The 15,683-nt window shown below is 41.4% G+C and overlaps 1 protein-coding gene across 9 annotated transcripts in view; it reads left to right on the top strand.

Annotated features, from left to right (window-relative positions):
- The window catches only part of FAM110B (family with sequence similarity 110 member B), a 116,194-nt gene extending 102,915 nt beyond the window's left edge, over positions 1-13,279 (top strand). For all 9 annotated transcript variants that reach the window (XM_054817777.1, XM_054817772.1, XM_054817776.1 and 6 more), the window contains one exon: positions 9,519-13,279. In XM_054817777.1, coding sequence (XP_054673752.1) covers positions 9,821-10,933 — 1,113 coding nt within the window. In that variant the 5' untranslated portion in view covers positions 9,519-9,820 and the 3' untranslated portion in view covers positions 10,934-13,279. The remainder of the gene's footprint in view (positions 1-9,518) is intronic.
- Positions 13,280-15,683: the final 2,404 nt, after the last annotated feature.

Raw genomic sequence — 15,683 nt, 5'->3', positions numbered from 1 at the left:
TAGTTTTAGCATACTCAGATTTTAATTGTGCCTGCTGTACTGCCTATTAAAGGTGGTCTTGTAGGTTCTTAATATCAGTAAAGGACGTTCATTTGCTATATTTTAATATTTATTTCTAATAAATATTCATGTATAGAATGTATTAAAAAGAATTTTCCATATAACAAGATAAGAGTAAGCTGTTAAAATAAGAGAGAAAAAAATTAAATATATATAATCTCTGTGACTTTCTGGTTTCTTGCTTGTAAAAATTTGGTAAGTATTATAAGAAATATTCTGTACAATTGTGCACTATTTCTTTCAAATATATTTTCACAACAGGTAAGAAACTTCAGAAAGATTCTATTAAGCTTTGCTTTGAAACTTTAAAAATAAGTATTTTAAAGAGTTTCTCTTACTAATTAAATCCCTGAATAAAGGAAAGGAAATTTTAAGTATGATATATTTTTTCCATTTATAATAGCTCTTTTTGGATTCTGTTTTTTCACAGCATAAATTGTTGGGATTGTTTCTCTTTTCTGGGCTATATTTGTTTACTTTGGTTCTTTGTCTATTTGAACATTTCTGGAGTTTTGCAAGGTTAGTAACTGCAAAGAAATGTCTAACGACAGCTATTTCCATCGTGGGTTCATTGTTATTTCTTACGTATAATGTTTATAGCTGTTCCTTTAATATATTTCTCATTGTAAACAGTTTTTTAAAAGCTTTTCTCAATAAATAAGAGTCTAAACATGGCAACTTGAAATTTCAGGGCTTTTGGCCTCTTATGACAGAATCTGCAAAATTTTTTCCTTTCCCGCAGAATCGAGCTGGCAGCGGCAGCAAGTAGCATTTGTGTCTGTAATATCAGAGATCGCTGCACTCTTCTGAGAAATGGGAGACTGGATCAAATCCCCAGTCCCTGAATTGGGGCAGGTTTCCCACCTCCTGAGGAAGAACCCAGTGGGCAGAAGATTGAGTGGGTTTTCCTTTTTCAGCTAAAATGCCCTACTTGCTAGAAATTACTTAGTTGCACCAGAGCAGGGTCAGTAACCTGATTTCCACACCAAGTACCCTATGTGAGCTTTTTTATTCTTTCCTTAATTTAAAGAAAGCTTGCAAATACTTACTTTTTAAGAGAGGAAACTTTTGAAAAGAAGTGCTGAAGAGGGATCTGTCTCCACATATGGTATAGTCTGTACTTTGAGCATCTGCCCTGGAGGGCTGCTTCCAGTTTCCATTTCAAGTCAAAGAGGGGGAAAGGTGTTTTCTTGGTCATCTTAATCATCATTTTTAGGGCCGGCAGGTAGCTGCTGGATAAGGTGGTGTTGAATGAGCAAGATGGGCAAGGAAATCCCTGGTTTCCTCTACATCTTGGGAACTAGGCATCAGGCTTAGTTGTGTGCGTGCCTTTTAGTAGAAACAACAGGACTGCACCTATGCTAGGTGGCATGGGTGCGCAGGGCATCCCAATGGGCCTTTTCCCCTGAACATCCCTCCTGTTCTACACGCTTGCGTTCCTTCCAGATTTCTCACAGTTCCTTTCCATGGAAGTGAAATATGGGAGATGGGGAAGGTGTCCGGGTTTTGACCTGGTTTGGTGTTCAGGACGTGGCTGGGGTGTTGTACCCAGACAGAAGAGTTCAGAAGTGATTCTCAACTTATTAGTTTAAGCAAAAACAGTACCGGCAGAAGAACACGTGCTTCAAGGCGAGATGTAAACCTAAACATCAGCTACCCAAGATTTTATGAACACTGCTGTCACTTAGATGGTGAACATAGAGACTTCGTTTCCCTACTGAATCTGCCGGTTTGGGGGTGTGTGTGTTCATTAGTTTTGACTGCTCAGCTTGAGGTTGCTTTTATAGGTCTGCATGAAGTGAGGTGCCAGATCTCAGAGGGAAGCCACGCTGCCTTGCTGCAGGAGCTGTGAAGGAGGTGAACTTACTGAAGTCATCCAGTCTGACTACAAGGGCTGCGTTGGTAGACACACTGCCCGTGTAATATAATCGTTTATTGTGAAAATCTTTACTTTTCACTTTATCAATTTAAATCTGTCTTTGATTTCTTAGTATTTGCAAGTTTACGTGCAGAAGCAGCTCCTCTAAGCCAAGGTGATTTATGTTTTAGGGCTCACTCCATAGCGTAAGTTAAATACAGGTCTGATCCCGTAGTTGCACTGGTGATGACAAGTACGCTGCAGTAGACAGCTTTAGCATTCATACAAGTTTTCAAACACTTAAAGGATTTAGGACTGCATTAAATTTACCTCAGTGTGTTAAATAGTCCAGAACTGGCATTTTGAAAATACCACTATGCAAATGTATGTTCCATAGCTGATTTAATGATAATCAGTTTTTTGGTGAGGGATGCTGCAAAATTTACTGAGCTGTTGCCCAGCTGCCTAATTACTGATTAGGCTTGTGCTTCTGTTGTCTTGAGGATCATGCTTTGCTGTGGCCAGGGACCACGCGGGTGGCTGATGTATGGAGTCTGCAAATCCCGCTACTGAGGCGGCGTATCCGTGTGGTAGTACTGGAAGGAGGGTGCTTTGCAGGTGTGTCTCTGCATTTTTGCAGATAGAAGATTTTGATTTCCTTCTTCACTAATGCATATGATTTCTACCGCATGCGTGTGATTTCTGTTCCTGCAAAGATTTGGGTAGCTTAAAATATGGCTCAGTCTTTCAGTGGACTTCTTAAGAATTACCACAGATTTGAGATGTGAACTACAATAAATAGTGTTCCATTTAAAACATTTTTGCTGAGCTTCATAATTAAAACCGTTTTCTTGTTCTGCCTCCCTCTGTTTCTCCCAGTGCGCAGCGATGACACATAAAGCTGCCCAATTAATTACATTTTTTTTTCTACACATTGAAAATGTTACCGCTAGGAAAAAAAGTGTTTTCCCAGGATGCTGAATCCAAGCGTGGCTGTGAAGGACAGCTGCCAGGAGCAAGGAGATGAGGTGCCAGTTTTTCCTGTCAGTAGAGGAGAAGAAAGGAAAAGCGTAGTCCAGATAGCACTGCTGCTTCAACCATAGTTACTGCGTCTTGCAAAACCGGGATGGTGCAGTGGGGAAACGGTTTGAAAAGGGGGTGATGAAGGGGCAGAGAAATAAGAATTCCCCTTTTCCCAGAGAACGGGGACCAAACAAGTGGGACCCGGTGCAGCAAGGACCTTTCTCGGGGTCTGATGAACCTCTGGAATGTGGCGGAGCACCAGGACCAAGTATTGAAGAAGGGGGCCGTGTTGATTTCTAAAAGTGCAGGGGGCATCCTGGGGAAATTGTGCAGGCCCAGGAGAGACCACAGGATAAATGGGGACTTGTGATCTTGTTGCAGGGAGGAGGCTGCAAATTTAAATGCCATGGTTATGGAGAGATACAGAATTAAAAGGATAAAAATGGTTTGGACTTGAGACCATTGACACTGGCTGATGAATGAGAAGTAAAGGTGTTTCCTAAAGCTTTGCAAAGTGTTTAGAGAATCATTCTTATAGAATGCACACTGAAATAGCAGTATTCACATAAAGCTAGAGCTACAAATATAATAAAAAATTACGTTCCTTGCTATACTTTTTAGGCCCTTTCCTGATTTTTTTTCTTTAAATGAGAGACTGAAATTATTCCAAAGAGTGCGATACAGTATAATCAACAGAGGGGTCCAAAGAAAACAGAATTGATTTCCATTACAGTTTTTATAAACATAGCATGTAATATCACTCTGAATAATAAGACAACGTATATTTTTTTTGTACTATGTAGTAGGAAGAAAGGGAAGTTTCATTTCTGAGCTTTTGTATTTGTGTAGCGCTCTGCACCTTTTGAAAGAAATCATAGTTTTCATGTTTGGGAGGCATCTATAGGGCAGTATTTACCCAGAAGCAAGTATTGCTGAGAGTGGATTATTGCCACTGGGTAGGAAATGTAACAGTGCTGGATTTCAGAACTGAAAAGAAGCAAAATACTTTGTGAAGATTTTTTCTTTCGAAAAGGCATCTCTATCCAGCTCCTGGTGAGCGCTAAGCATACATTACAGGCGCAGTATGTCGGTACAGCTGCTAAGTTGCTTTCCTGCTTTCCAGGCATTTGTACCTCCATGGATTTTCCAGAAGCTGTCTCCCCTAACAGCGTTAGCATTTCTGGTTATGGCAGCATCCCGCTTTAAACTTCATCGTTTCAACTGCACAGAGAAATAGAAAGAGTGCGGAGTGGTGGCAGTGTTTTGTTTATGGAGAGTTTTGTCTTAAAAGTGTTTGAGTGTGATGTAAGAGCAAAGCAGACTTAGCGTAAAACTATCAGCCTATTGTACGTTCATCTATGCGAGTTATTACTAAGTTAATGCTTGTTGTAGTTTGGGGTTTTTTGGTTGGAAATAATACATCAGCAGTGAAAACGTGCTTTTCAAAGCCTTTGCCAAAGTTGTTACCTTCCCACTTGGTGGAAGTTTCCCACATCTACATAATTGTGCCACTCTTGGTTTTAGGTCACTGCAGTTCACATTTTTTATGACCTTTTGAAGCCTTAGACGTCTACTTGAACAGATACTGCTCTTCACTTACTGTTCACTGTTTCACAGTTGAGGAGGGAGCAGAGTTGAAAATCAGCACTTTCATTAGCATTTTGAGTCATGGTAGATCTGACAGATTATTCCATCTCCTCATGCTTTATCTTGACAGTTAATATTACGCGAGACCACGTCTACACCCGTACACATGTTTATCTAAAATTGGTTTCAAAAATGAAATACTGCTGCTATTCTGGATGTGGATTATCTTATGTCAATTTAAGCCTAGTTTATTTAGTCTTAGCTTGCTTTGCAGGGACTGTTAACAAAGCAGCACCTTCCTAATGGGACCTGCAGCTCTAAAGTGCACCTAGTCGTTAGCAGAGCCTGACATTTTCCATCTGTGTCCAGTGCTCCTATGCAGGCTTTGTTTTGTGATCTCTTTGAGTCCTATTGAGAGCACTTGTTGATTACTTATGCTGGAATTTATGTGATGTTTATGGTGCATCTTGAGATTGCAGTAGTTATACTTTATCATCTGGAAAATAAAATTGACACAGGCTTTTAAATATCAAGGAAAGCAGAGTAAAGGCTGTCAGCCTTTGTTATATTTATCCACTGTGCTTCATCCTACCTCCTGTACAATCCCTTCATCCGCCCTCCCAGAGGGATGAATTAAGAGCATGAGCTTCATTGTAGCTTTGCTGTGTGAAGCTGTGTCCTTGCTGAAGTCATGAGCAGAAATTCCCCTAATTTCCTTTGGGCTGCATTTTCACTGTTGTTTTTTCACTGCTTTGTTGCAGCTTGAGTATTGTTAAAATCTGTGGTGCTCTTCTGTGGATGCTTTTAGGCAAAGGCTGGCTGAAACTTGGCCAAGGTGTGGGAGCTACAGGGCAACGCAGAACCGGGGAGGGAAGCGCATTGATTGCTGTCAGTTAGCATCGTTCAGTCAGTGGTTAGCATCCAGCTTTAGTTATGAGAGCAAAAGTAAACTTGCGTATTGTACAATAACATTGTATTAATAATAGCGCTAGAAATAAATACTTGCCAGTGGGGCCAGTTCATAAATTTCTTTTAAATTTCAAAAAACTGCATATTTGGAATATATGGAGCTGTAATTCCAAAGTTTCTGCATAGTTTATCTCCTCCTACTGTCTTGGCTTTAAATCAAGGAAAGGATATTTTCTAGAGGATTTATTTGTAGTTAATGTTAGTTGTATAGCTATTGCTGCTCTAGGCTGTATTGTGTTCCCCTAAATCATGCAGATAGTACGTCTGTTATTTAAATGTGAATATCTGACAAACATATTACAGACCTAAGAGTGATTAGAGCACAATGCCTTGAATGAATAAGTGCTTTGGATCTCTGCCTCTCTCTCAGAGGAATCCTGAATCGAAGTGTCTGGCTGAAAACACAGCTTTAAAAAACCAAAACCCCTCTACTCCTTTGCACACTTTGTATTCTACTCAGCAGGTCCTCAACAGTCGCTGGATGTTAGAGGAGCTCAGTTAGTACAAATTTTAAGAAAAGGATTTATTAACTTATGCATAGTATTAAAATGAACTATGTTTGAATGTGTGCATAAGTTTTTAGCTTTGTCTTTCTTTAAATAATCTGTGAAGTCTAGCAGTTGTTATAAGGAAGAGCAATAATGGAAATCCAGAGTGGATCCTGAAAAACACAGTTCTGTCCATGGAAGAATTACAGCTACAGAGTAGACATTTAGATGTAAACAGAGTAAAAGGAACATTTCTTAGGTCCCTAAGTATATTTCACACATTTGCTGGGAGCCGGTGAAGAGAACCTATTTCCCTTTGAATTTCTGCAGTGCAAAACTGGTACCAGAGCTGTGCACAACAGGAAATTCAGATGCCTAAGCAGTGAGTTTCTTTGGAGTTTAAGCCAGAAGAAAGCCATTTCTATACCCCCGTTGCTCCAATGATGATTTTCCCAACTGGAAACCAAGTGGCACAATTTTTGTCTTCCTGAGACTACGCTGTACCGCTGCTGCTCAGCCTTTGTCATTACTGCTGAAATTAATAAGTAGCAAGGCTCTCTAGTGTCGCTGCTGTGTTTCAGGTGCCCGTGGACTGCAGAGGGGCTGGTAGGAGCTGCTCTCGCTTTCCATGCTAGCAGCAGAATTAGGCTGCAGCCATCACCAGCACAGGCAGGAGAAGTTGTTTCATTAGCACTTTATATTCATCCACCTCTCTTTCATCCCACTTTCTTTTCTAACAGTGGCTGGTTAATAATTTTTAGCTGAGATAAGGGTACTGAATATACTTTCCTGTGATATTTAAATGCAGCACCTCGGTGAAATTGAGGTAATTTAAACAACACGCAAAGCCTTCGTTGATCCTTTTCTGTAGCTGTGTGTACCATAATTTATACCAGCAGCCCCACAGGTACAAAACCTCCATGTCTGGCCACGTAACCACCTGGCCATTACTGCCCCGGCTCCCTGTGCTGACCTGGGTGGACGTTTCTGCCCTGGCTCTTCACCAGGTCTTTGCTTTTCTCTCTAGGCATGCCTGAAGCTCATTGCCAGTCACAGCGTAGTTCCATTGACTTCGGGGCACTTGGCCCCGCATGTGCTTGCAAACAAGCACCCTTGTTCTCTCAGATGAACATGCGAGCACACTGGGATTTTTCCTTTCCCCCCCCCCGCTCCTCCTTCTTTTTGCCTTTTAAATGTGGTGTTGAAGCCAACGTGGACGCTTAGCCTCCTAAGCGATGCTTGCTGGCATTAATCAGGGCTGTCCCGAGTGAGGAAGTTGTTAAGTGCTGGGGAAAGACTTCCCAAAGCAGCCTTGAGTCCGATGCCTCGGTTCCCACAGCTCCGATCCGTAGTGCCACGCGGAGCTGCTGGCCAGGAGGAGAATGGAGCTGGCAGCTGTCCTCTGGGGCAGGACCCTGATGGCCTTTAGCGACAATGGCCGAGGAGGAAATGGAGACTTGTGGTCTCGCTTATTCCAGTGGTATTAACTCAGTTGGGTGACAGTGTTTAGTACAAAGAATTGGGAGTTTGGCTGGTTGGGGGTTTTTTCTTCCTCCTGACAAGACCCCTGCTCTCGCATAGATTTGATTTCTGCACACAAGCATCAAATCTACACACCGACGGGGTATTTTTACAAGCACTTAGCCATCAAGCTCTGAGCTAGTGACGTGGAAAGATTTGATTTGTGTGTACGGAAGAGAAATGTGTGTGTGCAGATGCGTGTTGGAATTGCCTTCAGCACATTTGGAAATTTGATGCTTAATTTCAAAATAGTACCAATAAATATGTTGATTCAAATGCGGAAAGCAAGCTTTTTCTCTTTCAGAAAGACTTAGTTAAAATTCAGGAAGTCAAACTGCTGAAGAGTTAGCACTAGGATTTATAAAACAACATTGAAAGGGAAGCTTAATTAACATTTCACTACCCTTTCAATTGCACTGAATGCGTGTCTGGTTTATCACCCACCTAAATATGTTAGTTTGTATTTGAAGAATGCTTGTGACAGTGAGCCTCCAGGAGAAAGCTCAGCTTTTTCCTATAATCTCATTATAGCATTTATATATTTTATTTGCTTGCTTTGACCTTGGATGATTTAGAGAGAATATTCAGTGTATATATCATGTACTTCTGGGAATCAGTACTCGAGATTGTTTTCTTTTTACTGTTAATGTATCTTTAGCTGGAATTTAAGGTTTTTTGGTGGGGTTTTTTGGTCCAAACAATATGCTGATGGCATGCCTGTGTTAGTAACTTGGGTATTGATGGATGAGCACACGCAGCCAATAGACACGAAAGCAGGTCATCCCTGGGAAGGATGCTGCTCTGCATTCCTTAGGATGAGTGAAGAAGTAGCAGCTGCTTTTCTTTCTCTCCCTGAAGAACACAGCGATAACAGAAATGGGATATTAAAACAGGCAGCATAGATTAATGGGGCAGTAATAAAACAAATGAGACCCATTAGCTAAATCACTGCTTGAAAAGAAGATTCTGCGATAAGTGTCCTTCAGTGCCTCATGTGGGAAAAATTGTTACAGCACTTGTAACATCATCTGTGGTGTTGGATTTTAGACTGTTGTGACAATCCTAAGTGATAGGATCTTAAAATAATTTAGATGAAGGTAAACTTCATTTGCACTTAGTGCTTGGTAGAAAATTTGAATGATTGTACCCAAACATGAAGACAGCTTCTTTTCTTCCAAACCCAGTCAGAATATTTTGCATGCTCACAAAATCTTTCATCGAAAAGCAAAGCCTTTTTTTGTTGGTTTTATGTTAAGCCTGGAAGTTGATCACAAGAACTTGGAAATCTTTATTTTACTGCTGGAGCACCAGTGCTTTGGGGACTAATGTTCAAACAGACTTTGAACTGGAATCGGTGGCTTTAGCAAGATCTCCTACTTTTTAATTGTTGATTTTATATTAGATTAATGAGGAAAGGTGTGCATTGCACTTAAAACGCTACATGTCTCCATTTGCTCTCTGGTTTTTAGACCAGCCAGTTTTCTGGAGCATTTAATAAAAAAGGAAAATATACTTAATTTCTTAGATTTACAGAGTATGTTGCCTATAAGGAGAAAAATGTTTGGGCTTTAGAGATGAAATATGTACACAAATCAATAATCAACACCAAAGATATTAGTTTGAAAGTGCTCTTTCATTGATCTTCAGGAGATAGATAGGTCTAATCCTATGAATCGACACATTTTGCTTCCCTTTCTCCCTCCAGAAATGCACGGTTGTATCGCAGTGGGGTTTCACTTATTTTTTATTTTTTTTTCATTTTTTTCTTTTCCAGTGTAATTTTGTTAAATCCAAACTTAGACTGTCAGCAACATGCAGCACATGTCTTGTAAGATGCGCAGGAGTGCAGGGCGAGAGGGGGGCACGGGCGCCCCGAGCGCCGCCTCCCCTGCGTCGGCGCCGGCGGCTGCATCCCGTCCGGCGGTGGGAGAGGAGGGCCGGGAGGCGGCTGTTGCTATCGCTCTGATGTCAGGCGCTCTCGCTAACGTGTGGTTGGTTATTCTGCGTTTCAGATCGCCGCTGGTAGCGGAGCACAAAGGGAACAGCGAGACTCCCGCATCTTTCAGCGAGAAGAAAGGAGTCGTCGGAGCAGACTAACACAGACTTGTGTCGGGTGGCCTTGCCCTACAAAGGCTGCCTTTAAAAGAGAAACGCAGTGTTATTTAATGAGCTGTGAGATGAGGCGCTGCTGCTAACCCTCAGATCCCAGGATTCATCGGCTATTCATTGTGCTTAATGTACATGTTTCTGCACCGTGCATTTAGGAGATCGCAGAGAAGAATCCAAAACGGCTGCGGGGGAAAGACCACCAAACATGCCTACAGAAACACTACCGACAGGTAGCATGGTGAAGCCAGTCAGCCCTGCTGTGACTTTCACGTCCGCCGTTCCTCTCCGCATCCTGAACAAAGGACCCGACTATTTTCGCAGGCAGGCGGAGCCTAATCCAAAAAGACTGAGCGCGGTGGAGAGGCTAGAAGCCGACAAGGCGAAATATGTCAAGAGCCAGGAGGTCATCAATGCCAAGCAGGAGCCTGTGAAGCCGGCGGTGCTGGCAAAGCCACCGGTCTGTCCTGCGGCCAAGCGAGCGCTGGGGAGCCCCACCTTGAAAGTCTTCAGCAACAACGCAAAGACCGAGAGCGGCGTCCAGAGAGAAAATCTGAAACTCGAGATTTTGAAGAACATCATCAACAGCTCTGAAGGCTCCAGCTCGGGTTCAGGCTATAAGCACGGTCCCCGAAACTGGCCGCCCCACAGAGCCGATTCAACGGAGCTGAACCGACACTCGTTCGCTGAATCTTTGAAGGTTTACCCCACGCAGGGCCGTAGCAGCCCGCAGGAGAGCAGCTCCAATGTCAGCAGAAGGCTCCTAGACCAGTCGGCAGAGACTTTCTTGCATGTTTCTCACAGCTCCTCAGACATTAGGAAAGTAACTAGTGCAAAGCCCTTAAAAGCAATACCCTCCAGTAGTTCAGCCCCACCTCTGCCTCCAAAGCCCAAAATCGCTGCCATCGCCACCCTGAAATCCCCAGAGATCGAGGCAGTCGAGTCTGGATGCGGAGTTAGTAGAAGACCCTCCCTACAGCGATCAAAATCAGACTTAAGCGACAGATACTTTCGTGTCGATGCAGATGTTGAGCGATTCTTTAACTACTGCGGACTGGATCCTGAAGAGCTTGAAAACCTCGGGATGGAAAACTTTGCAAGGGCTAACTCTGATATTATATCCCTCAACTTTCGCAGTGCAAGCATGATTAGCTCAGACTGTGAACAGTCTCAGGACAGCAACAGTGACCTTAGAAACGATGACAGTGCCAATGACCGTGTGCCATACGGCATTTCTGCCATTGAAAGGAATGCCAGAATCATCAAGTGGTTATATAGCATCAAGCAAGCTAGAGAGTCACAGAAAGTGTCCCATGTGTGAGAGAAAATCCACCGCAGAAAAAGCAAGGACTGTATCTTTGTCTGTGAATATTCAGTTGTGAAGGGTTGTGAAGTCTACTTGAAGTCTTGTACACTTCTCAGATCTCTTTGTGTTGCTTGTTGTGCAATGTTTCCAAGTTGCATGCCTGTCAACATGTGAGCTGACCTGGCTTCCACTTGAACAATAACTAACTACAAAGCCTGGCTGAGCGTACACATTATCTGCCAAAAGTTTAAGACGAGAATCTAATTAGGGCTTCAGTATAATCAAAGTGTTTACATGGAAAGGTTATATGACTTCTTTGGTATTTATGTGGTTCCTTGTGGATTTTATATGTCACTTTTTGTCATGATACAGGTATTGTCAACTAACGTTGCTGGCTTCTAAGTTGAAACAGAATCCCTTTGGGGGGAAGAAAAGCAAAATTGGCCAAAATAAGAGGTTTAGGCATACAACGATAGGCAAAGCAGCCTTATCTCTTCTAGAAAGTGCATTACTGGCACATGTAAAACTGTTTCTAAAAGGCAAAGAATGTTATGTTCTTAAATTATGTATCGTTGTTAAACTGTATATCCCTACTTGTAGTAAGGGACTGTTCAGTAAGGGTTTCTTTCTTCTAGGTAAGCTCCCTCAATTTTACAGCAGAAGTAGTCTAGTGAATCTGCTTGACCTCTCATAAACTGAGTCATGCATTTGGGTTGATATAAGCATTTTAATGATTTCATGTTACCCTGTTGGAAAAGTTTAAAGAAGTTTGGAGTCAACAGATGGAAATGTCCTAGGTGCGGGATTTTGCGAGTTTGGTTTTTACTCAAAGATTCCTGGTCTTAAACTTTTGACAGGAATGATTAGATCCTATAGCTGATATTGAATGCCTTTATTAGTCAAACGCATCATGACTACAAACTCCATGCTGTCTTTTAATTATTTTTTTTTTGTTAGACCTATTTGAACAGTTAATGAACAAAAATGGAAACACACAGCCATATCAATATAACGCCTCCTATTCAGAAGTAAATACACTCAGTAGCTGAACTATATCTGAAAAATTGTGATTATGTTGTCTTGCATATGTTATATCTAAGGCTGTGAAAGTTTGTTACAGCTCTAGGAAAGCGTAGAAACATGACAGTATGTAGCTTTTCTTTCTTTTTTTTTCTTTTTTTTTCTTTTTTTTTACCTCCTTACAATGGTTAGTGCTGCAGGTCAACCTGTTACAAATCTTTTGACAATCTGTGTCTTCCTAGTGGTTTTATTAACTGTCATTTCAACTGACAGTGGTGGTGTGGTAGCAGAGAAGTTGAAAGTACAGTGGTCTGCTTCATTATTATTGTATACATGCTTTGAAGTAAATTGCAGCACTACCTTATACTTCATCAGCTAATAGGAAACTTTTTTATTGTGTAAATGCTGTAAGACTTTGTATATACTTCAGTTGTTACGAAATCTTTAAAAGGAAGAGTGTTATGCTAATAAATAGCTCCTGGTGCAGGTATGGTAGGTTTTTTGTTCTTTTTTTTTTACCCCTCCCATTCTTAAAACTATATCGGGAACTCAATTGCAGTGTGTTTTTAGTGCTGTAGGCGGCCTTGGTTAAATAATAGTTCCAGTAAAAGGTTTCTTTTACTAAAGTGCTTTTCAGAATATAATTTTTTATAAAGTAACTATAGCAGCATGATCTGTCTGAAGAACTAGAAGAGATTTTCAAGACTCCTAAAATAGCTTGCTTCTTCCTTACCTAGCAATGTTACTGTTCCCGTTTATAGCATCTGTTCATGATGAATCACCACAGTCTTCTGAATTATTCTTCAGTAGTTCTTATTTATATATTTGAATATTAAAGATGTTTTACAAAGTTGGGTTCTATCTTTTCTCTAAGAAGCCTGTAGCCCAACTTCTTACTGTTAGCCACAGTTAATGCAGGCGAGCCTAGAATTGGAGCCACGCAGTCATTTGTTGCCTATAGAATTATCCTACATCGAGTTTTATGTAATTGTTTTTCAAATGATTGTTCAAGGGGGTGGGGGTAAGCACACATTCAGTTTCAGGAGGCTACTCTATGGATTTTACAGTTGGCTTCACAACCTAAGACTTACAACATTCCTAGTTCAGTCAAAAAAATGAGGAGCTATGTATTTCAGCTACAGGCACATTTGTGACGTTTTAAGCTCCGTGGGTTTCAGTTGGCATTGACATCACACTGGTTTTTCAAGCATATTTTTCCAATAGTAAGTTCTGCTCAGTTCAGTGACTATTTTGCCAAGGAAAATAATGCTTAAGGGATTAAAGCCAAGTGTAATGCAGCTGTACAGCAATGAAATAAAGAAGTTAAAACCGAAATAAAAATGCCCTCACATTGTTCTCTCTCAAGTGTGTTAAGAATGATGATAAACATGCTATCTCAACTGTTGTCGGCCAAAAACAGTAATAAAGAAGCCTTTATAACTAGAAAATGGGTTCGAGCATATGCTGGTATTCTGAACTTGTTTCCCAGGGTTTGTTAGGAAACCGTAGGCTCTTGAGAAATCAAATTCATTTCCTTTTAATGCCACAAGGGGTTTAGGCTTGTGAGCTATCTGTAAGAGAGCATTTCCTCACCCGAGATCATAAGCAGCACCTTTGACACAGCACAGGCTCTGACCGCACTATCCCTGCTTCTTACAATACGCACGTGGATAAGATTGTACTGGAGCCAGACCTTCACAGTCAACTGAACTTGCAGCTCTGGTGAGGTTGCAGTAATAGAAATCGCAAGATTGCAGAACGTCCACGAGGCTTTGAACGAGCAGATAACAATTGCCTTCATTTGTCACTTTATTACAGTTTATGCAGATACAATTTATTTATTTATAGTCCTGCTATTACCTGTATGTTTGCATAAAGGCCACATCGTTGGTGTCGGATCAGTGTTTTGTTTTCAAATGGGAATAACTGTTTTGCCTTTGCAGATGTGTTGAGAGGGTCCGTTGTTTGTCTCTCTCTGCCTTAGGAGATTCGTGAGTGCCGACCGCTGAATTTGCCCAGAGTTGTAACCAACGCAGACGCCTCATCAGGGACCCGTTCTTATCTTGTTCCTGCAGCCTCCAGCAGGGACTTACTCAGGTGCAAGGCACACAGCAAGTGTCCGTGCTTAAACAACAGCTCTCGTTGCAGCAGCAGCTCTTGAAGGAGATGCAAGTCTGTGGCATTCCGCGGAATCCAGTGCTGAGCCCCAGCGCTGACAGTCCTGGCCCCAGAAGCGAAGAAAAACATAGCATGTTTTCAGTAGTTACCGCAAATTCATGCTCACACACACACACAAAAGAAATCACCGCAGTTTATGGTGGTTCTGTTATTTGGACTTGCCGGGGAGGGAAAGGAAAAGGAAAATGATGTGACAAAGTACGCTTTGAAATCTGTGTACAGCTTTGCGCAGAGATAAACCATTTCTCTGAGTGAAAGAGATGGGCAGCAAAGTAAAGCTTCTTTTAATCACTTCATATTATATAGTAACAATGTTGTGAAAGATGAGAGATATAGGATCTGTGCCGCAAATTTACATTCAACAAATACAAGTACTGAAATTTTCTTTTTCATGAATTCTGTTTCTGCAAGGGAGAGCGCTGTGCTGCGAGCATAGGCACCATCTGAGCGACCGAGGGCTTTTGAAGGGTAAACACAGAATGATGATGCTTTTGGCAGAAATTCAAAAATCAAAAGACACGCTCGGACAACAGAGCCAATCAGTATTGCTGACTTCTCTCTTTTTACAGCAGTTTATCCATCCATGGAGGCCATACGCGTTTGATTCCAGTCATTCAATGAAAAACAAAGTGCTTAATGGAGCTCTGCAGTACAGAGCTGAATCATTCTAGTCTGTGGGAGAACAGGAAAGGAGCTAACCCTTAAAAAAAGTCTTCCCAATACCTATTGATTATGGGGTGATAATGTTTAGTACGTTATATTCGGAGCTCGCTTGTTCATAAGAAACTTTTTATTAAGCAGAGTAGTCAAACCCATAAATCTGGGAGTTGCCAGTTTTCCAAGGCTATAAAACTCATGTTTTATGTGATTAATGGTACCACACCAGTAGCTGAGCACGTTAGGCTTAGAATATAAGAGCATCTGGAGCTTTGTTCCCATGAACAGTAAGGGTCCCTTGCCTGTTTTGGCAATGAATATAAATGCAGATATAGTGTAAGGTCCCTTTGTGCTGTACAAGAGAATAAATTGGTCAAGGTGTTTTGTTCTGAATTGTAATATAACTTCATATTAAAATCCTTGTTACCAAGGCTTAGATGTTCACTGATACTCTGAATTCATCGGACATTCCTTGCTGTCAGCAGAAAGACTCCGATATTCTGCCCTTTGAAATATATTACCCATAGCTTAATGGGAAAGACCATTAAAATTGTCTGTTCGGTGTAAGGACTTTCATCTCCTGACGATGGCATCTGTTAAGTGAGGTTCTAAATAAGAAAATTTCAGTCAGAAATATTAGCCCATGAACACCTTTTATTTTTTTCCCTGGAAGCCTAAGTGGTGATCAGTCAGTACATTGTTGCTAAAATACTCAGATGTTGTCCGTTTGGGGCGCAGTGCAGTCTAAAGTGGAGACACCTACACCACACCATCTGTCTTGCCCTGGTAGGTATGAACAGCCTTCAAGCATATTTTATATTTGATCACTTAAGAATTTGGTTGTGGCTGCCCATTGAAACTCAGTGATAAGAAGTGTGTTTTGGGGTTTGGGGTTTTTTTTTAGTTTTTA

This window comes from Grus americana, chromosome 2 (genome assembly GCF_028858705.1).
Source record: "Grus americana isolate bGruAme1 chromosome 2, bGruAme1.mat, whole genome shotgun sequence".
In the NCBI taxonomy this organism is placed as follows: Eukaryota; Metazoa; Chordata; class Aves; order Gruiformes; family Gruidae; genus Grus; species Grus americana.
Note: the sequence above shows the minus strand (reverse complement) of the source record. Positions and strands in the feature narration are given on the sequence as shown.